Here is a 25,610-nt window from a genome sequence, read left to right as displayed (position 1 = left end):
TATATTATTTTAATATATTTATAAATAAAAAATACTTTGTAAAAACAACTTCCACCCTACCTTTAAATACTCTCAAAATCGTTCACGCTTTCTCCTCAAACTCCGTGCCCTACATTACACATCAAATTTACAAAAGGATAAAAAAAGGGTACGGCATTATTTTAGATTTAATAGCTTAGGTCTTCAACCCCCATGAATTCCGCCTTGATTTAGGCCATTATATGGGTGGGTTATAGCTTAATTGTATTATATTTAGCTCTACATTCAAGGCTAATTATCTGCATGGCCAATCAACGCACAAGGGCAAACCTCCATGGATGGGGCAAGGCAAGAGCATGAGTGGTCCGTGGAATTAGTGAGAGCAGAGAAAAATGTCTCGACCTAACCCACATATTGCCCGACGGTGAAAAGGATGGTATGGTCAAATACTTGAAAAGAAATCCACGAGATGGATAGAGAGTCTTTTTTTTTTTATTGGAGAGCAAACCACCCTGGCTAGCTAGCTAGCTTGTCACTTTCACTAAAGCTATTGTCCACATTTATATATATCACACAGGCACCAAATAAAGTACTTGCAATAACACAAATACACAGACATAAAGTTGGATTATTCCCCGCACCCTAAAGCAAGAAATCTCGCCAACAGCTAAGTTTGTATCTTCTTTAGGGTTTAAATTATAATCAAAGATTCTAAACCTCATTAACGCCTTAATCTATACCACATATTTAATGTTTAATTATCATAAAACGTACGAAACTTGGATGGTGGACAAGTGGGTATGTGTCATTCCATGGTCCATGCCTTTGTATCGTTTTTCTCTCTTTTATGGGAGACCATTTTCTCCTGATTAACACTCTTTTTTACAGATTCCAAGCTGTCTTAGGTGAATTGGCTTGGCTAGCTTTAGCACATGGCGACCACACTAATTAATTTGTTTTGTTCCTAATGACTTTAATCAGTGCACCTCTTCCCTCGACGATCTTTAATACTGTAAATGAGTTTATTTAACACGTGTTGGCTTCAGATGTTGGCTTTGTGTAGCGTTGGCATGGATTCTCGCAGCCTTAAAAGGGGTTCTCCAGAGTGCTCTCTCAGGTGTCCTGGATCCAAAGACAACGGTGTGGCACCTTTTAGTGCTTGGTGTTCACGAGTGGTGTACTTATTTCACGGTGGTCCATGCTCTCGAGCGCAAGGAAAATGGCGTTGCAAAGACGAACAAGCTTAAAGGAAGCATTGCCTGTTTCATTAAAAAAAAAATAAAAAATTCAATTAAGTTTAAGTTTTAAGATATAATTTATATTATCTTTTAATATATTTTCTTAAATTAAAATTTTTTAAACTTGAAACTTGCACAAACTCATATTATTTTATGTTTAATTTTTATTAAACAAATAGGGATGATAAGTTTTAAACTCGTGACCGCTTGATCATCAAGTCTCTGATACCATGTCAAAGAATCATCTCAATCCATAATTTAAGTTGATAGATTAGATCTCATGATATTATTTATATTATTCTCTGACATGCATGCTTGTTTTATCTTTATCCCTACATATGTTAGAGGCCATATAATTCGAAAAAATTAAGTTATATTTTTTTTAATATAATGTTTTTATATTATTCAAGCTAGCTAAATATTTTAAATGTTTACTATTGCAGAGTATTATTTGACATCTACTTGGTAAAAAACTCAAAGTCTATGTTATTATTAAAACCTAAAATAAAAAAAAATCATAATAAATTAAATTAACAGAATTAAGAAAAAAGGGCAATGCCAATAATATATTGCTGGGCTTACAGTCATAGAGAATAAATAAATATAAAATAGATAGAATCTTTATTGTGTGCATCCAAGAGATATAAGTAATTACAGCCTATTTTTAACCGGATCGTAAAATCGAATTCAATTTTTATATGCATAAATTAGATCAAAAATAGTTGCCCGCAGAAACTCACCTCTGAAAGAAAAGCATCAGAGAAAGAACAATAATTTCAACTTTAATAAGTTTTTTATTTTTTTTCTATATAAACCTTTAAGTATCTTCGATCAATAATTCAATAGTTATCAAATAACATCATGACAAACTTTCTAGGCAAAAGACAATTAAATAACATATAATTTGTTTTTATTGATTTAATTTTTTGTTCTAATTGTATAATATAATTAAAAGGCATGAGTTATTCACTGTATCATCCTCTCATTGCAAGCCACTGCTCATAACTGTTTTAGTTCCTTGAATTTATTTTACTCTATGGTCATTGATTTTTATTTCATTTCAATTTTATTATTGTAAATTATGTTGGTATTATTTTGTGTTTGGGATCTATTTTGATTTTGCATGTCCTCACGTATCCATCGGAATGTTATCAAATATTTAATTTGACATTAAATTAAAGAAGAATTTTACTAAATATAATTTTAAACTATTGTTAAAAAACACTAAAAGACCAAGGAACATGGGTGGAGCCAGAAAATAAAATTAAGAGGAAGCAAGATTTCAATTGTTTTACTGTTTAGGCTAAAAATATAAATATTGTTAAGGGAAGGGCTTGAAAAACAATTTTCTTGCAGGGATTGGGGCCCTGCCAGCCCCTCTGTCTTCGCCACTGCCAAGGAACAAGATTAATATAAGAAAAAAAGGGAGCCTTTTCCACTTACAAAAAAAGATGTAGAAAGGTTTAATTTTTGATCCCTTAAATTTTATCTTTTGCATATTTGGTCCTTATACTCTTTTTAATTTTACATTTCAATTGTTAAACTTCATTTGTTTTATAGCCTTTTCCACTTGCAACACTGAAAAAACGTAGAAAGATTTAATTTGATCCCTTAAATTTTATTTTTTTCATATTTATATTAATAAAAATTCAAGTTTTAACCCGAGAATAAAATGAGTTGATTAGAAAATAAATATGGAGATATTGAATAGATTAAAATGAGCTCTCAAAGATTTAAAACTTCATGTATGTTATTTTAAAAGTAGACCGAGATCGGATGTATACCCTGGATAAGATCTATACATAGTGAAGTAAAGTTATGTTAAGTAAGTAGATTGGATATTTACATTAGGAGAATGATAATAGATTTTGAGGATTTAAAATAAAACAATTGTGTGCCGATTTAAAAAAAAAAGAATATGAAAAATGACTGAAAAATAAAAAATACAAAAACATGAATAAAAATTAAATGGAAGTGATCCATGATAAATGAAAGGTATCAGGATATAATTTAATAAAATTTAAAATAGCCTAACTTAAATTCGGTATAAATAACAGATAAAATCTTTGAAATATTACCTGAAAAAAATTAAAAATATATATAAATAAGTTCATTTACTTCGGCATGCATTATAAAATTTGATTAGCCAACCATTAGGATGAAAGGTAATGATTACAATTTGGTTTTGATATTGGTATTGATTAGTTAGCCCGGATTATGGAAAGATAAGGATAACATGAAGTTTAATGTAAATAAATTAAAATAAAAGATAAAAGAATGATGATTAAAAATGGGATAAAAGATTTTAAGTATCAAAATAAACATGGGTTAAAGAAAAATAGAATATAGTTATTTGTGTCTGATAAATTAGTATTAATTAAATTTTGTTATTTATCTGTATTAGTTTATTGTTTTTTTAGGACCATCTGATACTCGTTTGGAATATATTTCTTTATCAGTTTTGATTTAATAGACTAGATATATTGTTATTCATTTTGGCTTGTAATATAATGTTGTTTACACATATGAAATATGTTTCCTTAACCTTTGGTTGTAGACTTGTAAATTTAAATTGTCTATTATATTTACTTATTGTTCATGCATGCCAAAATATTGTGTTAATTCTTATTAATATATAATTAATGTGTCATAATTATTTGAATGTGATATTGACTAACTTGGATTTAATTAATAAATGATTGATATGGTGATGATCTGAAAGATTGTATCGTGGTTTGGAATTTTTATAAAAATGTTGATTTGATAAGTTGATAATTTAAAATGTCTTATTTATAAAGGAATTTTTTATTAAAATTTCAGTAGAGTATATATAAATTAAAAAATAAAATTTCCCTGGTAATTATAAAATTTAAGCATGTGTTATTCTAGGAAAAATTAAGGTGTTACAAAAAAAAATAGATTAGGGCTCAACATTTTTTTATTTGATTTCAAATTGTGTTTTTAGATCATTTAAAAAATATTTTTTTTTTGTTAGGAATGAGATTTTAGAGGTCATTAAAGCAACTTAATTGATCGAAAATTTTTGCAAGTGAATGATGCATTGTCTATTCCATTAAAAAAATATTAATACAGCGTTCGCTCTTTAAAAATATATGCATATGAGCTAGGCATTCCAAACCCAAGCTCACATATGCGTTTTATTTTGCATCAAAACCCATCCTTCTAGCTCTAGAAAGCAAAGTCATTTTTTAAAATGCCCTTTAATTTTTTAATTTTATTTTTTTTAATTTTATTATAAGATCTTTTTTAAATAAATTTATTAAAATGATATTTAAATAATTTTTAAATAATTTTTAAATAATAATAGAGTTTTTTTATGATAAAATCAACAGTTACTTTCTGAGTAATTATACATGAACTTAGTATGCATAATTTTTAAAACTTTTCTCATAAATATTCAATACAAATAAAATATTTATTTTGTTATTTTTTATTTAATATTTCTTAAATTTATTAGTCATATTTTTTTTTTATTAATGTAAAAATATCGATTCATATTTTTTTTAATTGAGATTTTATTTTAAAATTATGATATTTATTTTTAAAAAAAATACTTCTGATAAAAAAAAACATGTTTTTGTTGGAAAAGAAGAAGAAGCAAAGGCAGTTTTGATTAAAAAGACAGTTTTTTCCTCCTTATCTCAAATCATTAGAATTTTTTTTAATATAGATTATCATTGACTCTAATTTTTATTTAATAAAACATACTACTTATAGAAAAACAATATGTTTTTGTGAAAAACAAATACATGAATAAGAAATAAGAATTTAGACTAAAAAAATACATTTTTTTCCTCTAGAATTTAATTTTTTTTTCTTATGAATATCTATTTTAATTGTGATATAATTAAATAAGAATTTGAAAAGGTGGCCCACAACACAAAGTCAAATATTTACATGTGCATCTATCTTTTACTATTTACAAGAAATATCAATTTTTTGCTTTAGTCTATAATTAGTGCTAACAATTTCTTATGATTTATTAATTCATGTAGTTTTTAATTTATTTTAAACTCGAACATCATCTTTCTAGTTCTCAATTAAAAACTCTCATAATAGAACTATGTTTAACTTTATGGATTATGGTTTTGCCACGGATTGAGCTTGAAGTAGTGTAGTATGTATTATGGCATTTAGGGTTTTTGTATATTGTATGGTTTAAGTGATGTCATTAATGCTTATTGGTGAATGCTGGCATGAAAAAATAGTGGGTAAGGTATTAATTATAGGGGATTAGAAGAAATTTTGCACCTTCCCTTATATACGGGTTTATAAATAATACGAGGAATAGAATTTTTGAATGAAATTCATTAGAATATCTTGTTAATATGTATTAGTAAAATGTTTAAGAGTATATAAGGATTAATTTTCTCAAAAATTTAAAAAAATGTCATGACCCTTATTGAAGGAGGTTTCAGCCTACGAAGGGGGGAGATATAGAAATATTTGGATGTGGTTTGGGGATGAAGTTGTTGTCTTCTGTGTGTAAAAAAAGAAAAAGAAATAAAGGACTTAAATGATATAATGGGACATCATAGGTAACTAAAGGAAAGTGCTTGTGTAGATAGAATGAGGGTGTTGTGTTAAATTAAGTGTCACACCCGACATCGCGGCGGTCTTAAAAATAATTTTGATTATGGAAAAAGAATAGATGTCTAACATTTAGTTCTTTTAGGGAAAATGTCTTATTTTAAGGAGTTGTCACCTAATATTATGGTCACTAGGACCGGTCAACAGAGATTCTATGGTACGAGACTGGTTGAGGCTAGGGAATGTATTAGCACCCCTAGCGCACCCTACCTGAGGTAAGCTGCATTGTTGTTTTAGTCTTAAATTGCTAAAAATTGTTGATTTGTGTTATGACAATTCACTAGTAATATTCCTGACCCTGGTGTCAGTGAATATTTAATTACTGATACTTCTAAATCTAACGCTGGTAAAAAACAATGTATGATATTCTTAATTCTAACGTCAATGAATAAACTCATGAAATAAATTTAAATTGATGCATGAGTATATTTTTTTATTTTTTATTTAAAAAAATGATGGTTTAATCGTAATATTCCTGACTCTAGCGTCAATGAATATTTGATCTCGAATACTTCCAACTCTAGTGTTGGTAAGAATTCTCCCACGAATGATTCCAACTCTGGCGTTGCTAAAAATTCGTAACTAAGAAAAAATCAGTATTTTTTTTATTCTTCATCCTGATATCATTAAATAAATTAATAAAAATACATTTTTTTTCTAAGACATGCAAAATTTTTATTTCTACACTTTCTATTTTTTTTGGGCTGGACCCAGCCTGCCCGGCCCGGTCACTGGCCCGGGCTGGGCAAAGCAACACGCGTGCTAATCCACGCGTGTTTCTACACTGTGCAAGTGAATTAAAATTCACTTGCACAGTGCAAATGCAAATTAAACAAAATATTGCAAGAAGAACAGATTGCTTACCTGGTCTACTGCACGTTTTTCTCCTTCTTTGTTCTTGTGATTCTGCGAATGGTTGGTTCCCGTGCTTCTGGTATTTGATCGATCTCCTGTGCTCCCTCCGGTTTTCGTTTGTTGTTTGCGGCTGCCGAAGTTGTGAAGGAATTTTGCCTTCCCTTTCCTCTGCTTCAACCTGCCCCTGTCTTCCCCTGAGTTTTTCGTCTGGTTTCCTCCTCTGTTTTTCGTTGTTCTCCGCCTGTTTTCCTCTTTCTTTCCTTTTTCTGTGTTTTTCTCTGTTTGGTTCGTGCTCTGCTTTTCTGTTTTTTTTTTCTCTGGTTCTCCTTCCTTTCCCTCTGTATAGTCTCCTGCCTCTCTCCTTGGCTCTCTTTTTTTCGTGTTTTTCTCCCTGTTTCGTTCTCTGCCTCTCCCTTTTTTTTTTGGTTCCCCCTCTTCCCCGGTTCAGCTCTCCTTTTTATAGAGCTCGAGAGCTTCAAAACCAGTCCTGTCTTTGCAGGACTGTTATTCAAATCACGAACGGGATCGTGGGCAGGAGACGTGGTCCACGATTTGCTGCAGATTTCCTGTTGAATCGGCTTTCTCCGTGCGAAACGAGAGGGATGATGAACAGTGCTTCCAAACGGCGCCGTTTGTGTCCTTGGGAATGGCTATTTTTCACTTTGGCCCCTAAACGTTTTAAACTCAACAATTGGGATCTTAATCAGTAATAATTAATTTCTAATTGTGCCCTTGGATTAAATTCAATTTGAATCCCTGAGTTATAGTGCCATTTACACAACAATCCTGGGTTTCTGGACTATTCAATTTGGTCCCTGGACTTTAATTTTCTAGCAATTTTTCCTTGAATTAGCTCCAAACTTTGTTATTTCTTCAATTAAATCCCTGATTTCTTTAATTAATTAAATCAAAGTTTAATTAAGTCATCAAACTCATTAATTCTTCAATTAAGCTCTTGAATTCATTAATTAAAATAATCCAAATTTTAATTAAATTCTCAAACTTATTAATTCTTCAATTTCTGACTAATTGACTCTCAAATTTAATAATTTCATCCTCAAACTTCAAATTTTGTGTTGTCTTAACCCCATTCTCAAATATATTTTTATCCATTCATTTTTATCATTTCACACAAAAATTTCACACAAAAATAGAAGGAGTCAAAAATTGGGTTATGACATTAAGTATTGATTATGTGCGAATTTAGTTAAGTTTACTAAGCTATTAAAAAAATTAGTAATACATTGGTCATGTGTTAACAAGAGATATTACTGAAGCTAGATCTCAGTATGAAACAGGAGCAGACATGTCACTATTGACAGATAGGTGTATACACCTTATTAATTTTACTTACAAATAATTTGTAGTGTTAAATTGATAGCTCATTATATGTACAAATTATGTATAAAGTGTGAAAGACTAATAAAAAAATGGAATGGAAGAAAAGTGGATTTGATTAGTCGTCCCTGATAATGAGGGCTAATGATGTCAATGAAATTACATTGACATCAGCATGTGTTTAAATTTGATTAGCTATTCCAAAATTATAAAGCCAATGATATCAATACGGATGCATTGAGATTCCCAGGTATTAGGGGCTAATGACACCAATGAGTTTGTGTTGGTGCTGGGAAAAACTATTACTTGATTAGTTGTCTCAGGTAAAGAAGGGGCTAATGATGTCAATGTAATAGCATTGACATCGACATCACTTAATTTTGATTAGTTGTCCAAGGTTGTGACGGTTAATGATAAATAGAGAAATGATACTAGCATCCTCCTGGTTAGTCATCTAGGTGTTTATGGCTAATGATAACAATATTAGAATTGATATCGGCAATGATTGGTCAACCCAGGTTAGGGTGACCAATAATATAAAGGCGTATGATATCGACAATTACGGTATAAAGATAAAAGAGATGATAATGACATAGCTTTACAAAGAACCCAAGAAAAATAAAAATAAAAGGATTATGCTAAAGATATGCTGAAAACATATTAATTGTAGTCATGTATTATTTGGATATAATAAATTGAGTTGAGAAAGAACATAAAATATAAATAGTTTATATATTGATTGCTATGTTTTCTTTCAGGGCCTTTATCTTCCTAACCGGAGTAGATCCATTATTATCTATCTATGCCCTTATGGACTAGATTTGTTTTGCTCTTTTGGGTTTGTAATGAGTTTTAGATAAAAATATGTAAACCATAATACTTGAACTTAAATCATGTAAAAATATGAGTGATCATTCTCTATTACTTAACTATTTTGGATTGATATTAGTTATTTAACTCTTTTAATGTATTATAAATTGCTTTATTTTATTGTTGTGAAATCATGCTTGATGTAATTATAATGTGGTATAAATTGTCTTATCATATTGTTGAGAAAATTATTCCTGAGGAATAGTTGTGATGGTTGATTAATCCTGGATATTGGATTAAAGATTGAAAACTATATAATATTAAACAAGATATTGTCGATAATTTGGGATGTTCTAAGTATAGGAAAATTCTGCTGAAATTTCGGTAAATTTTTTTTAATAAAAAATATTAATATATTAATATTAACATGTCCCTTCTCTTATAAAGAAACATTTACTAATATTATCATATTTGTTTATTGATACATGTCCATGTTTTTTCACTTTAAAAGTAGTTTTGCTATTTTTGCCATTTCTCTGCTTGAGAAACAATTCTAGTATTTTCAGGTTTCTCAAGTCTCAATCTTCCTTCTTCTTGAATATAAAATGTAAGTAATTCATTAATTGATTATTTTTTTTATGTTTGTTGTAATAAATATTAAATGAATCATATTTTTTAGGAAAAGAGTTCAAAATGAAATACACCAAAAATGACTTTGAAATCCCCACCTCTAAGGATTTTAATTGAGTTATATCATATCATTTTCATAACGTGATTGTGTACATCCTTGGAATAGTTAAGTGAATTATTTGAAAGCAGAATAAATAAATTGATCATGTTTTTGCATCACAGATTCACAAACTCGACATAGCATGTGCTATTATTAACCAAAAAAACTTTATGTTGATATACCAAAATTAGAATGTGAAATAAGCAAACAATTTATTAATCCATGTTAGAAAAAACACATGGAAGCGAAGAAATGCATAACACCACCAATCATGCACGGTACTAAACAAAAAGGTTTCTATCATCAAGAGATTTGCCTGAGCAACCAAATAATTAGTCAGATATTGAATTTGCTCTCCAGAAATCACCAGTTCGAGTCTCACAAACCTCATGGTCACTGAAGGTTTACATGGTCGTTAACTTCAGGGCCCGTAAGCAGGGGCGAAGGGATATACAAGGCTGAGGTGGGCTGTAGCCCAGGTAAAAAAATAAATCACGCTTGTACTGGTAGGATGGGGTTTTGGACGTCGGGAGGGTTAGGTGCTGGAAATTGAGGTGAAATTTGAAAAGAAACTGATAGAGAATTTTTTTCATCGCCAATTTCAAGTGAAAAATTCTCTATACAACTGCTATTAATTATTTTTACTTAAATTGATTAAGTGTTTATGATATATATGTTAATTGGTTTTAGATATATTGCATATTTTTTATTAAATTATTAGACAAGAAATTATTGAAAAATAAACTTTAACATCCCTTAAATTATTCCAGAGTTTATTGTAGTATAATTATTTTTATTATATGTTATTTTTATTTTTATTTTTATTGTCTTTCAATTTTTTTAATGAAGGTATGAAAATTTTTATCAATCAACCTTTTAATTGCTCGCCAATGATGACTGTTTTTGTTTTTAATTATCAATATAATGTCCAAATATCTTTTTAGATATGAATAATCTATCTTTTATTAGATAAAAAAAATATTGTCTTCTTTAAAAAAATAAAGAACTCCTATTTGTGAACTTGAAAATTAATTTAATTATATCTTATTTTTTACCAACTAATAAAGCATTGCTTCGAACTTTGAGAGATGCCAGATTTGATTTTCTCCTTATATATGTGCAATCTGTTTGCACACAACATGAGATTGACATACCACATATGAATGTTTCGTATAAAAAGACTACAAGTCATTTATGTCAATAACAAAAATCAGTGACAGTTTACCAACATTATCATTATGATATATTTAATTTAACAATAGATTTTTAGTTGGAATAATTAAATTCTAGATTCAGTGATGGGACAGTAAAACTCCTTGTACTTAGCTCTGCTTTAGAACTTAAGGATAATTTTAAATCATTTAAAGTTGATGCTATTTGCTAGATTGCTAAGAAATTTTATCCTGAAAATTTCAATGAACAAGAGATATATTATTTGAGATCTCAGACAAAGCATTATTAGATTGATGTGATTCATCATAAGAGCGTTTAGAATATGTCTACCATTTATGAATTATATCGAGGATTAGTTGAAATAAATAACTCACAGCACTATATTTGATTGACAAGTTGATTTATCTTATTTTGACTTTGTCTATTTTCATTGTCACTACAAAGCGAGCATTTTCAGCAATAAAACATGTTAAAACTATGTTTCGCAATTAAATGGAAGATGAGTTTTTAGTATATTTTACGATGATTTACATTGAACGAGAGCTTGTTGAAGATATTGATTCGGATTCGATCATAAATGAATTTTATTCCACAAAACATGGAAGGGTACAACTTCGATAGTATAATTTATTTTTAATTATTTTTAATTTTATATCCTTTAAATTCAAATTAAAACTTTATTGTTAACTTGACAAATTTATATATATAAGTTAATAATTAATCTTAAAAAATAATTTATGTATATCTGCTTGATAGTCCAGGGCAAGACAAATTTCTGGCTCCGCCCTCGCCCATAAGATTAGTCGATATGCGCACAAACTGGGCCGAACACCCTTGTTAATCTAAAAAAAATAATTCATTACTTTTTAGATTAATTAAAAATTAATTATACATTAATCTATATAAACGTATAATCACAACAAAGATTAATAGGATATATATCCCCACAAATCTTCCTCCCCCTAAATAATTATAAATTTTAGCACTGAAATAGCAAGGCTAACTGAAAGTTATTTTTTAAAAAAATTTGACCCCCCAAATCTAATATCCTTATATATATATATATATATATATATATATATATATATATATATATATATATGATTTTGATGTTTTTTGTTTTTAGCTGAAATACACTTTTAAATGCAGCTCAAAAGCACTGCCAGACGTAATTAAAAAGTAATTAACTGACTGTGACATGAAAAGCAATTTGTAGGAGAAGACAACTATCTCTATATATTTGAGATTGTCCTTAGCCTTGTCTCCAGAGGCCCGGATGCCCATCACAATTCCCCATTTATTCGGTGCCAGGCCCACCAACTAGAAGCTGAGGACCAGCCCGTCCATGTTTATTATGATATTAATATGATTTTTTTAAAAAAAAGTTTATCCATTTTTTTATTATATAAATCAAACTTTTTAAACCATTCTTTAAACTTTTTTTTGACTATCGAAACCCTAAAAAGACTTTAAAATGTATCAACAGAAGCCAATAATGAAAATCTAAAAAATAATATGAATATGAATATATAAGAAAAATAGGATTAACCTATATTTTAGGAATTATATGATATTTTAGTGCTTATAATTTTTTTATTTCATTACATTTTCAATCCTATTTGAACTATCGAAACTCTAAAAGGAATTTAAAATATATCAACAAAATCCAATAATTAAAATTTAGAAAATAATATAAATATGAATATATTTTAGTGTTTATATTAAAATTTTAGCAATGGATCTATTCTCAATCCTAAAAAACCACTTCTTGTGAATAAAATCGCAACCTCTCGAGTCTTTATCTAATTTAAAGCCTCATGTGGTGATATTTGAGAGTCATTGGCTACAAGTAATTCTTCCCATAAATAAAAATCGGTTTGACATAGTTTTGAAGGTTAGTTAAATTAGGTTTTGATAAATCCAACCAAGTTAATTTTAAGTTAATTTTTTTAAAAACCTTGATCAAAATAGAAGCCAGGTCGGTAAGATCTGAATTAATCCACCAGTTAGGATTACTTTAATAATTATGATATGTAGAGTTAGAAAAAAAAATCAAAACAACATTTAGAGCTATTAAATCCAATCAAGAGTCGACTTGGGCTTAGACTGGAAAGATTAAATCCAATCAAGACAGCATTTAGAAGCTATTAAATCCAATCAAGACAATATTTAGGGCTTGGACAGGAAAGATTAAACTAGGTTAATCTATTTTTTTTAATTAAAGCATCAAAATGACGTAAATTTAACTAAAAAAAGATCAACGAGTTTTTTTACCAAATAAAACAAAGTCAATCATACTCAATTTTTTTTTTATTAAATCAAATCAAGTTAATTATTTTTTTTTATATTTTTCAATCTAAACCAGTTCAGATTTTATATTGACCGATCAATCTAGGTTTTATAACCATTACATCATCATGTTATTGTTAATGTTGTATTTTATCTGTTGTTGATTTATGGGATTAAAGTGGTTAATGGTAGTTAGCAATGGTTTTCCACTTGGCAAGGTAAATGAATTTATTAACCTTATCCATAAGAGAGAATGTATCTGTCAATGATGAGTCATACATAGCCAATTCCATCCATCATAAATAAAAACACCTAATCCAGCAAAACCTGGACAGCTGGATTCCTTTTTCTCGCACGTGTCACCCCCTTAAAACCCTAACCTCACTCGCCCTTCACGCTTCTCTCCTATTCGTCACCGCCCCCCAACCACATCATCCGGTAAATGATACGTTTTGGTCCCTCAACTCTTTATCATGCACTACTCCGGCTCTCTTACTAAAGTTAGCTACAGTAATACATCATATACCATTAGATTTTGCTGCCCTTCATAGAAAATAATAAACAATTGACAAAAAGATCGGTAATTATAGAAATAAAAATCTAAAAAGGAATGATGTCTCTAACTCTTAAAATTTAGGGTGTGTTTGTTTTTAGGTAGTTTTTATGGTTGTGATTTTAAAAAAATAAATTTTAAAAAAGTATTTTTAGTTGTAGTTAATTAAATTTAAATACGTGTTTAGTAAAAACTATAGTTGTAGTTTATGTATACTAAAAAACATGTGTAAAATGTTTGAATAATTTTTTTTGACTTTCTTATCGGAAATATTTACAAAACTCAGTTAAAAAACATGTAGAAACTACTATACTTGTGTTTTAAACTTAATTTATAGTGGGTCTTGCGAAATAAAATTCAATTATTTTAAAAACTAAATATATTATTCAGTTTAATTCATCACTAACATAAAAGCTATTGGAAACCAACACAATCTTGTAATTTAACTATTTTATATCACACTTTGAGAGAAGCGAGATAAAAAAATTACAATTTAGAGAAGATTTAGCCAATTATATCATGTAAGTTGAGCCGTGTTTTGTCTTTTTGGACCAAAATATAAGTCAAAGAAATAGAAATTAGAGGAATGGTTTGAGATAAAAGACAGTTAAGGATCAAATAAAAAACTAAAATATAGTTGAGGGATCAAACGTAACATTAAACCCCACATCATCACCCAAATTTCTATCGCCGTTGTTTATTTTAAGACACAGAAAAATCCTAGAAACTTACATGTAAAGATTCTAGCATCAAACCTCTGCACCTGTTTTTGGGAGAGACACAAGACAAGTGAAACTAGGAAACAACAGCCCGGGAGGGTCTTTGCATATTCTTCTATTTGTCTCTTTGTCTGTTTAAATCTCTCTCTCTCTCTCTCTCTCTCTCAGCCGTTGATCTTGAAAACAAAGAAGAAGAAAGTAAAAAGGGAAGTTCTTTTTACTAGAACAGAGGCTTTTGTTATCCAACTTGGACTTCCACCTCACTCTTTTTCATCCCTCTCTCTTCAAGCCACGAAACCAGGTGCCTCTCTCTCTCCCTCTACAAATTTCACTACTCCCATGTGCATGTACTAGCTTCTATTTTGTGTTGTTTAATTCATCATGTTTATGGGATCTACATATAGTTCTGTTTTATGAGATGTATTAGTGGGGCATGGTTTTTTTTTCTGTTCATGATAAAGTTTTGTTCTTTGAATTTGTTTTGTGCAGTTTGGTTATGTTTTCATGAATTGGGTCTCTCTCTTTTTTATCAGTTTTAAGGTTGCTATTATTAGAAACTAGCTAGTTCTGTTATGCTTTCTTTTATTGTACTTATTTATGCTTTCTTGTAGTTTGTGCTTTGAGTATTTATGCTTTGAGTTTGAAATTTTAGGCCATGCGTGTAGATAAGTGTATATTCTAGTCATGTAGTTTGGGATGCTTGCTTTTAGTCTATTTAATGAAACTTATCTCTGGTAGCTTTATTTTACTTAAATCAGAGAGTAAGATCTAATACTAACTAGGTTTGACAGAAAGAGAGAATACTGGAAGCTGTCGACAAAGGGCTGAAATGGATTTATGGATTTTTTTTTAGTATATTTAGGGGGCAGATGCCAGCTTTGGATTTTAATCTTGTCAAGATAACAGTTGGGTCATATGAAAGAGCGGGATCATTCTAAATAGAACAGTGCTATTTTCTCCTAATAAGCCATCATAAAAGAATCACCTACAAAAACAAATGACACATGAAAAAATAAATTATAAATCACCGGCTATTTGTTCATGTGTTTGTAGGAGGTTCTACTAGCAGAACTATTAATTTTCTTTTAGATATGTAGTGAGAGCACCATGATCTACAATGCTGAGGAGGAGGATGTTCTTGAGAACACTGATGATTTATGCAGATTTTAGCATATAATTAAAAGGCTACAAATCAAATTGGACTATTTGCAGCTGGGGGGGGGTTACAATTCAAGCTAAGAATAAGCAACTCCATTTTGGTGCTTGGTGCATTCTTGAAATTCATGAAAGTTCAAATATTTCCCCGACTCCTTCAAATATCATTTAGTGTGTCATTTTTTCAGCTTTGGGAGAGCCTATAATCTCCAGATTTGGGATGGATCTATTCTCAATCTTGTAAATTGCAGATTGAGAGCATGCAAGCTCCCGCTCCCAACTGGCATGGTATAGGAAGCAACCTTTATCTCCTGTCATAGAGTATTGCAATTCAGAAAAAATATTGACTTGGAGATTATTGTAGTGCAATTTCTTTGGGAAGGTTTGATTGCATTTTGGGTTAGTTTGATTGATATTGTAATGACTGATGGCCATTTGATAAGCAAATATGGCATCTGCATTGATGTTTGTGAAGCTTAGAATAGCTGGGACACACCTGCATTTTTAAGTGAATGATTGTTGTTTTTGGACACTTCAAGTGCTTTGTTTTTGCTTAAGAAGTGCTTGCTAATATATTGGGAAAATGGGCATAATATAAACTTGTATTTCCAGTAATGATGTTTCGTTTGCCTGCGGCTGAATCTTTAAATGATTCTCCACTGTTGTTTTCAATATCTTTTTTAAAGTATTGGATTTAAGCAAAGTGATTTGCAGATAGATGGATGGAGAGATAAATCATAGTTGGTAATTTAAATTGATAACTTATTGTCCACAAGGAGGGTAAAAATATTCACAGCCAATAGGGATGGAGCAGGGTTGCTTTTGAAAGTATATTGTAGGTCAGCCCTGGTCAAGATTGTTAGGAAATTTATGAGATAACTATGAGGCTGTATTATTTTATACTAGGTGGTGAAGGTTATTTACAAATGTTGACATGGATTAGATGGTCAGTACAGTGACAAAGAGACATAATTGATCTGAAAGGGAACTTCGCCTACAAAGACTTGTGACCATGGCCATATATATGTGGTTGGGATTTATGGCTTTGTTAGTTGTTTTGTAATTCAATATATTAAAGTTTTCTTTGTAATCATAGATTTTTTTATTTTCACCAAAATGTCACGGAAACGCATTATATGTGGGGAAGCCATTGATAGCATGATCTTTTAATTGCATGGCTAACCCTGATTTTTTTTTTTTTTTTAATTTTTATCCCAAGAGAGGTAGCAAGCTAGTAACAAGCATTTTAGCTAAGGACCCTCGGCTATTTCCAAGTCATTAGGGACTATTGCTATATATTTTGCTTGTGATGTAAGAACCTGATGACCATCTCCATGTGGAAGATTTTGTACATCAGTTCAGTGAATTGGTGGATTTGGCTGTACGCTTTCTGTTAATGTTTAACTCTAAGATCATTGCTTCCATGTATGACAATGACAGTTAATTTCACAATAATTGCATATAATTCCTGATATGGGTTGTAATCTGGTATGATATTGGCAGGTGCTTTGTAGATATTGTTCAGGATACGCTAGATCTAAATATAAATTGTTGAAGTTGGTCGTATTTACTGAATTTGATCTATGGGGACAGGGGAAGAAAGCACTCCTGCTAAGCCTTCCAAGCCCACATCTTCAAATCAGGTTCCCTTTCTTTCTCGCATAGACACACACACACACACACACACACACACGATTGTACAAACACAGGCACAAAGATTCACATGCCGGCAAGCGTACTAACCCCTCTTCATTGTGTATACAGGAAATACCCACAACACCTTTGTATCCTGATTGGTCAAGTTCTATGCAGGTTTATGTTTATAAAATTCATATTGATATAAATATCTGCAGAAATAACATTAAATGCTCATAACTCGGCTTCTGTTTTAGGCTTATTATGGTGCCGGAGCTACCCCGCCTCCCTTTTATGCCTCAACCGTAGCTTCACCAGCCTCTCACCCCTATCTATGGGGAAGCCAGGTGGATATCTCCTATTGTTTGAGAAAAGCATGTCAGTTACCCTTATCTGAAGGAGAAGCCACTTAATTTTATTTTATTTTCTGTTGACAATTTTCAGCATCCTTTAATCCCACCTTACGGAACTCCAGTTCCATACCCAGCTTTATATCCTGCAGGAGGAGTGTATGCTCATCCGAACATGGCCCCGGTAATATTGAGTGTTTCTTATACAAGATTTATTTTCTTTTGTGTGTGTGTGTGTGTGTGTGGTGAATTCCCTTCTAGAACCGTAGCCAAATATTACTATTTCCCACTCTTAGGATTCTATAATTCCTGCCTGTTATTTGGTCATCTGATATTTCTTATTCATCATCTCTCTTGCAGACACCAAATTCAGCCCAGGCAAATATAGAGATGGAAGGAAAGGTCCCCAATGGAAAGGACCGTGCTTCAGCTAAAAAAACCAAGGGAACTTCTGGAGGCAAAGCAGGGGAGAGCGGAAAGGCAGCTTCTGGTTCTGGAAATGATGGTGCCTCCCAAAGGTTAATTAAGCTCAAGTTTATTGGTGATTTTTCCCTTTGAAATGCTTATACATTCAATTCTTGTGATATTGACCTATATGCTAACTGAACAGTGCTGAAAGTGGTAGTGATGGCTCATCTGATGCCAGTGACGAGAATACTAACCAGCAGGTATTTTTCTGTGCACTCTCATTATTTGCTTTCTGTGTTCTGTTATTGCTTAGTGCGAATGACGAATATCATGTAGAAGCATAGGTGACCTATCCCAGAAACTGGTTTTATTTAGTTTGTTCATGCTGTAGAAATCCAGATGCCCTGAATAATTTTGGAATTGCAGTTTTCTATGCTAACCTAGCCAATAGAAAGCGTGTTTACTTGATGATTTATCTTTTATTTAATGAATACCTGCCTAAATATTCCAGGAATATGGTGCAAGCAAGAAGGGAAGCTTCAACCAGATGCTTGCAGATGGTACATTTCTCTTTTTTTTCTCTACCTGTTTTTGTTTGTTTGCTGTGATAGCTTGCTAACATGTTGACTTTCTTCACAGCTAATGCACAAAGTACCTCAGCTGGAGCAAATATCCAAGCTTCTGTGCCTGGGAAACCTGTGGCGTCTATGCCTGCAACTAATTTAAACATTGGGATGGACTTATGGAATGCATCTTCTGCTGCTGGAGCTACAAAAATGAGACCAAATCCATCTTGTGCCACATCTGGAGTTGTTCCTGCTGGATTGCCTGAACAATGGATTCAAGTATGAGCGCTGCGTTTACTTGTATCATTCTTGAGCTTTTTTTTAATCCTGTAGTAAAATTCAGTTTCTGAAAGTCAAATTTTGCTGTATGGTCTAATCAATAGGTTTCTATTTCATTTTTTTCATGTTCATATTCTGCTGTGTTCTGTTTTTTTTTAAAAAAATTTATAATATCTCAAATTTTGTGAAAAACTCATACACTCAGTGGCCTTCTCGTATCTCACAAGGTACAGGTCAATTTGTTTTTGAGAATGATAAAGAGGGGGTGTTATTTACAGGAGGCTTTTTTCTGTTTGTCCGCGCAGCTGTTAGGCTATCTGGATTCCTTTTTCTTCCACTGAATTATAGATTTGGGTTCTGACAGGATGAACGTGAATTGAAAAGACAGAAGAGGAAACAATCTAATAGAGAGTCAGCCAGAAGGTCCAGATTACGCAAACAGGTACTGTTGTGGTTTGTACCTTTTCTTGTCATTGAGTGTTTGCTTATTTCTTCACCATTGTTAGTGCCAGTACAGATGCCATATCTCCCACTTCTTTTATTTTAGATCTGGAGTGATTGCTCGTGGTAAAACAGGCTACTTAAACTTTCTTTATCAAACTCAGTAGTGAAGGATGATTCTCTAAATCAAATAGAAATTTATGAATAGAAGTCCACCTTCACGACAACAGTCTTAAGGAGTACACTTAACATGTCCTGAAATAATTTCACTTCCTTTTCATTGGCCTCAAAAAAGAGTTCAACAGCTTAAGAATTTTTTTACAGTGTAAAAGCCCCATGATCCTTAAGAGCCCTTTCAAAGTTCAAGGTCCAAATTAGAACTCGCTTGTTATCGCTCTTTTAATATAAAAGGAAAGCTTCTTTGCGTTGTTGTTCGACATATTGTAAATTTTGGGAAACGTTTGCTGTTGTTAATCTCCTGTTAAAATGCTTATATCTATTGCTTTGATTTTTCATCTTTACCAGGCAGAGTGCGAGGAGCTACAAGCCAGGGTACAGAATTTGAGCAGTGACAATAGCAATCTCAGAAATGAATTGCAGAGTCTCTCTGAAGAATGCAATAAGCTTAAATCCGAAAATGATTCCATTAAGGTTCATTTTTGTCACTGGACTCTTTTTGAAGCCCGTTCTTATTTATTTAGTGATTGGCACGTGCAACATTAGCATCTTCGCCATTGTTACTTTATATTTATTTTGTTTTCCTAATCATAAAACAGGGTAATGAAATCCTTGCTAAAAATTAATCAGTACGACACCACTCATTTAACAAATGTGGGTTTGCTGTCATAACAGGAGGAGTTGACTCGGTTGTATGGACCAGAAGTTGTAGCTAAACTTGAACAGAGCAACCCTGCTTCGGTTCCAGAGTCTCATGGTGGTGAGGGAGACAGTTGACAGTAAAGACTGAGTCATGACTTGGAATCCGGAACTGGAAGAAAATTTTCGTGAATTCCTCCCGTATATTATGACTACCATTAGTCGAGCATAGAACATTGGCTTTCCATACTGATCCATACCTTTAACCCTAGTTTGTAATAGCGAAATTTATTTACAAAATTTTAACTGGAGCTAGAAACCTTAATGAATCCATGAGCATTGTTGGATTATTAAGTTCAATCAACTTCTCTGGTTAAAAAGGAACCTCTTAGTCTTAATGTTAGCTTATATAATTCGGGTAATATAAACCTGAAAAGTGTGGAAATGGCTTCTGCTTTTATTCCAAATCATCAAGATCCGATGTTGGCTTAATCAGTTTGTTTAGGAAATCTGGAATTTGTGCATTATTAGACATCAGCTTTCTGTGCAAACAAAGTTTAACAACCCGATGCGAGATGTGATCAAACCGTTCAGATCACATATTTTCATTAAACGAAAAAACAGCGAGATGATAAAGCGGTGTCCAGTTACAGATTTGCCTTGCCATCATTGCAAATTCAAGAACGAGAATTGATAGATTCCAGCACAAAGTAGGGAGTCTAATCGCAGATGATGACTCTTATACTGAATGCTTGAGTAATCCAGGCAATTATTAAAACAACAAACACAAGCAGCAATCGTCTGTGTTGTTTTTGAATTGTTTAATATATTTACATGTTTTTATCGAAAACCTGACATAGTACAGAATGAAGAACGCAAATCAAACCATATCTTTGTTTCTTTGCTTTTCGGTAGGCTAGGTATACCAAGAGAAATGCGGGTAAGCGACGAGGGTCAATCAAACAAGGTGCTAATCTAGTTATCTTATTCTTACATACATACAAGTGTAAACACTACTTCTGTGATCCTGTTGAAAAATCTAAGCTCATAAGCAACATATTGACTGGAGTTTAAGGTAGGTTTTCCTCAGCTGATTGGTTAGGGAAGCAAACTTTGATGAAAGGCATAAAGAATTTGAATGGTAACGCCTCAATGATGGATGGGAGAGCTCTTAATCCTTTGTCAGGGATTTGAAATTGGGCACATGAATGGTGAAGGATAGAGAGTTTCAATCAGCATGATCAGATTCAGTATCCAAGATTGTTCTTGTCTGCTCTTCTTCGATGGCTGGGACTTCAGGATGCCCTTCTGGGTGATTAGGAGCATCCTTTAACATTTGGTCAGCTGGTTCAGAGAAAGATAGCAAAGTTTCAGGATTGGCCAGAATGGAGATCGGTAGCATTAACAAACTAACTAAAACATGTGTCTACATCATCCGAACCTGATCCCATAACCTTCAAAAGCATTCTCTTAGCATATTGAAGTTCTGCTTGGTGATTGCTGATGAGTTTGACCTGCAAAATTGAAGAAATCAGATCACTTTAAATTTGCATTTTCACGTGTAAGATGAAACTCAGAACAAAAAGGATGCAGTCTACATGCAATATTTTGATCAATTACAGGGAACAGAATAGGAAAAAGTCACTGGTCTTGAACCATCTTAAAGTAAATTGGAAAATGGACATAAATGCACTTCAGAGTTAAGAATTCATATAAATTACAATGTCCTAAACTTGATAACAATAAAGAGGACATACCATTTCACCATATGCTAAGCCCATAATCAGATCAACTCTAGCTTGATGCCTCGATAAGAAAGGACGCAGGTGGTTCATATACAATTGCTTAGCCCCCTGTTTGAAAGTGAGATATTCAATTTCAGTATAGGTTCATCCCATGTCTTGATCAAATATACTTCATCATGCTGTGTATAATAGAGCTGTGGCACCACAAAATGCCAGTGATAAATATATCACTAGCTCCCAACAAATGATAACCAATACACAAGCTAGATTTATTTTGTCGACATTTATAAAATGACATAAGATTGAGGGCATTCAATCAGAGGAAACAACTCAATTCTATCTAAGGAGAATTAAGGAGTTTAGGATCAAAATTTACTTCAGCAGATGGAAGTTGAAGCCACACCAAAAAAGCAAACTTCATGTGATAATACATCGGAAACCTGGAGAAAGATAAACAATGATCAAGGACTAATCAAAGTAATAAATAAATAGATATACAAGTTATGCATGCTACGTATCTCTTAACTCCTAGATGGAATATTTTTAAGTTCTATGCTGCATTTACAAGATTAGAAAGAACTAGTCCTATGGAACCAAATCGGATGATTTAGACTTCAGAACTAAAAGCTCAGGGTTCAGAACTTACCAAGAGATCAACTTGTCTGTAAAAACCTCCGCAAGGGTGAAAGATCCATATGCTGCAATTATAGCAAGATACTCAGGAAGCATGAATAACAATGCCAAGAGATAAGCGGGTCCCCAACTACAACCATCTCTCAAAACAAAACAAAACATAATAAAAGGACATAATTATCAAACATCGAGCACCGCACAAATATGGATCATAAGCTCTAGGTAGATATGCATTGCTTTGATTGACTGATCAATTAATGTCAGACATAAAGTAGAGGGTGCAGCGTGCCAAGATTCCATGTCCACTTTGCAACACAGTAAAAGGCATGCAACACAATATAAAAATAAGGTCTTACTTATTTGTTTCTTCCTACCTCAATACTCATGCAAACATTCAAAAGAAAGGGAACAGGCATACTGAAAACTGGAAATTAGAATTGAATAGCTATTATAGGACACAAGCAGGGAAAAATTTACTCATGAAGAATAAAATGAAGATAGTCATTGCCTTAAAAGTAGGTTGAAAGAATTAAAAAAAAAAAGGCACCGATTACTTATTTGTTTCTAAGAACCTAAAACAAATTTTGCATGGGAAAAAGGATGAGAAAGAAAACCTAAGAAACAGAAACTCTCTAACCTGCCCAGTACATTAGCCACTTCTGTTCCTCATTTTCATCTTTTCTCTCAATTGCTTTGAATGTATGGTACACAGGTATAACAATCCCCACAGAACAGCTGCATGAGTGGGAAAAAAATCAAGTTAATTACTACCATCTTTTAGCATCAAATGATGAAAAACAGGGTGAAACAATAGATAGCGGCTATCCAAAACCCAAAACTGGAATCCTACATAGACATCTGGAACAAAAAATTATTTACACCTTAAGTACTAAAAGAGATATATATCAACATGGATGCCAAAATGAAAACTATACTTATCAAACATCCATCAATCAAAACTCACCATGCTGTTCTTACTACAATGTTCGATCCAAGTGGGCAAAGAAGTAACCGCAACCCGACCTGCTTCACATAATAAAAAATCATAAACACAAAATTATTTAAAAACACACGAGGATTTATGCAAAATCCACAACCTCAACCCGTAACTAGGTGGTGTTGGCTACATGAACCTCCCCTCATCCAACAGCGGGCAGATATGCTTACAAAACAGCCATCCAAAAAATGCAACTAGCCCATTCAACTACCCTTCAGTTTAACACCCATATGGACCCTTCCCTTTCTTTTAGCCTCTTTTCAAACTACCTCTAGCTTCACCACCGGTCGCCTGCATTCAATTCTATCATGGGCTAAACATTCCATAACCCTTTGAGACACTAGATCCCTCTAGAAGACAACATGCCTCCTAAATAAGGTTCAATTGCAATTCATCCACCAAATTTAATCCATTCACACCATTTTTAATGCTGCACTGGTAATGGCCCACGACAGCTAGCATAATTTTAAGGCATCTAAATCATGAAATCAGCTTCTTCAATTCAATTACACAGTTAATTTTGTCTGTTCTCTTAATCATCGAATGAAATAGATCCGTACATCCATAAAAACTTCAAAATTGGATAATTAATGGGATTTAATGACTGGTAAATTAATTGCGTAAAACAATATTAAAATCGAAACCTTAACAGATGCTAGTTTTTTGTGTAAAACATAAGAACATCAGGATGCTACTGTAATTGCTAACCTCGTTTACTACGTTGGATCCCAGAAGAGCCATAGGAATCGAAGCAGAGAGTTTCTTAAGATGTGAAACTGAGTGTTTGACAAGAAAATAGGGTTTATGACACTTTTTGTCCATGCACTCTTGGTTTTCTTTCGATTTTGCCCTTGGGTAGATTGTTTTGTTTTATTTTAATAATTTATCTATAGTTTTAAAATTCAATAATTTGTTACCAGTGACCCGAACTCTAAGTCTTCCCAGGTTTCAACCAAAAAAATAATAAAAAAAATTGATCCAATATAATTTAATTAAAAACCTGAATTATCCCATCACTCGTTTAGTTTAGAAAAAAACTTAGTAAATTACAATTGCTTTTTTTAAATAATATTATTTTTATTTTTTAATTTAAAAAAATTGGTTAAGCTAAATTAACCGGGTAAACTCTCTTAATCAAGAATTTATCTTAGATTGACATCCAATTAGATTTAAAAACTATGATTCTATCCTTTTTATTTATTAAAGATTCAGTTGAGGTTGTTTGTTAATCTATCAAGTGTCTGCTGTTCATTGGGCATAAAAGAATTAATATGTGACAATTTTAAAAATTAAAAAAAATTAAAATTTAATACTGTAGAAGTTAATTGAGAATTATATTTAAAAAATATGTATACTGTATCTTATAGTTTTAAATCTTTAATTCATGTTCTGATTTTAATTAACACTAGTATTTTTAAAATATTAATTCAAAATTATCTTGAATTTTGCGAGAAATGGTGAGAAAAAAGACTTCCAGCTATTAGGATAGACTTTATGAGTATGTTTGATTTTTTTTGTTTAATCGACATTATGTATTTTAGGTTTTATTATATTAGAAAAATATTTTTTTAACGTTGTTTCGCAATTTGTTTATGAGAATTGGATTGTAAAAAGAAAAAAAATGTTTTGTTAAGATTTTTAATATATTTTAAAAACATACTATATTATTTTTTTAGTTTTTTATTTCTTCTTATGAGGAAAAATTTTCATAATTTCCAACAAAAATTTCCATCATGAATTAATTAATAATATACTTTTTTACTTGATTATTTGTTTTAAAATAAATGATAGAAAAATAAACTTCGTAGGAAAACAAATGATGGGATATTTTCCACGGACAATTCCCATAAAAATTAATTTTTGATGAAATTCCTTTGTATTTTCAGATATAACCAGATAATTGCCTAACAAATCAGATCAAAATTCTTTTAAACAAAAAATATATTTTCAAATAAAAAAAAAATTTATAATGTCATTAAACTATGAGAAAACCTTAAAACCTCCCAACTCAATTTCTTACCTAGCATGGGCTTTAAATCAAATTATTACTACTAGTTTTCTTACTGTTGAAGGTGATAGACGAAATGATCTGTTAATACTAGTTTTCTTTTTCTTTTTTTCCAACATATGAAGTTTCCAAACATAATAAAACTAATTTCCCAGTATTAATTTTTGGCTTAAATATGTTTGATTTTTTTGTTTAATTGGTATTATTACTATTTTATTAGAATACCACCCTATCATTTATTTATTTTTCATGTGGATTGGTTATAAACAATCAAATTTATTT

The 25,610-nt window shown here is 31.5% G+C and overlaps 2 protein-coding genes and 1 long non-coding RNA gene across 5 annotated transcripts; 1 reads left to right on the top strand and 2 right to left on the bottom strand.

Annotated features, from left to right (window-relative positions):
- Nucleotides 1-593: 593 nt before the first annotated feature.
- LOC127905533 (uncharacterized) lies at nucleotides 594-7,443 on the bottom strand. The gene is made up of 2 exons (XR_008059683.1): nucleotides 6,693-7,443; nucleotides 594-1,238 (listed from the first exon to the last, which is right to left on the bottom strand). It is a non-coding gene; the product is annotated as an uncharacterized LOC127905533 (long non-coding RNA).
- A 6,860-nt stretch (nucleotides 7,444-14,303) lies between these two features.
- Nucleotides 14,304-20,329, top strand: LOC7478018 (G-box-binding factor 1). Of its 3 annotated transcripts, none has more exons than XM_024605564.2 (12): nucleotides 14,304-14,596; nucleotides 16,954-17,093; nucleotides 17,215-17,262; nucleotides 17,343-17,432; nucleotides 17,530-17,619; nucleotides 17,796-17,953; nucleotides 18,046-18,103; nucleotides 18,355-18,403; nucleotides 18,483-18,688; nucleotides 19,053-19,130; nucleotides 19,655-19,780; nucleotides 19,982-20,329. In XM_024605564.2, exons 2-12 carry the CDS (start codon nucleotides 17,034-17,036, stop codon nucleotides 20,081-20,083), a joined length of 1,065 nt encoding a protein of 354 aa, XP_024461332.1. In that variant the 5' UTR covers nucleotides 14,304-14,596; nucleotides 16,954-17,033; the 3' UTR covers nucleotides 20,084-20,329. The 3 variants fall into 3 exon arrangements, with proteins under 3 accessions (XP_024461332.1, XP_024461331.1, XP_052310479.1); XM_024605563.2 differs by lacking the exon at nucleotides 14,304-14,596 and adding an exon at nucleotides 15,639-15,738 and having other exon boundaries at nucleotides 17,044-17,093; XM_052454519.1 differs by lacking the exon at nucleotides 14,304-14,596 and adding an exon at nucleotides 15,696-15,738 and having other exon boundaries at nucleotides 17,044-17,093; nucleotides 19,906-20,044.
- A 385-nt stretch (nucleotides 20,330-20,714) lies between these two features.
- Nucleotides 20,715-24,169, bottom strand: LOC7473151 (HVA22-like protein k). Its single transcript, XM_002310760.4, has 8 exons — nucleotides 24,029-24,169; nucleotides 23,288-23,346; nucleotides 22,961-23,058; nucleotides 22,337-22,388; nucleotides 22,067-22,130; nucleotides 21,703-21,798; nucleotides 21,387-21,459; nucleotides 20,715-21,289 (listed from the first exon to the last, which is right to left on the bottom strand). Exons 1-8 carry the CDS (start codon nucleotides 24,140-24,142, stop codon nucleotides 21,174-21,176), a joined length of 672 nt encoding a protein of 223 aa, XP_002310796.2. The 5' UTR covers nucleotides 24,143-24,169; the 3' UTR covers nucleotides 20,715-21,173.
- Nucleotides 24,170-25,610: the final 1,441 nt, after the last annotated feature.

The sequence above is a fragment of the Populus trichocarpa genome, chromosome 7, assembly GCF_000002775.5.
Source record: "Populus trichocarpa isolate Nisqually-1 chromosome 7, P.trichocarpa_v4.1, whole genome shotgun sequence".
Taxonomy (NCBI): Eukaryota; Viridiplantae; Streptophyta; class Magnoliopsida; order Malpighiales; family Salicaceae; genus Populus; species Populus trichocarpa.
The sequence above is the reverse complement of the archived record's forward strand: the minus strand, read 5'-3'. Positions and strand labels throughout refer to the sequence as shown.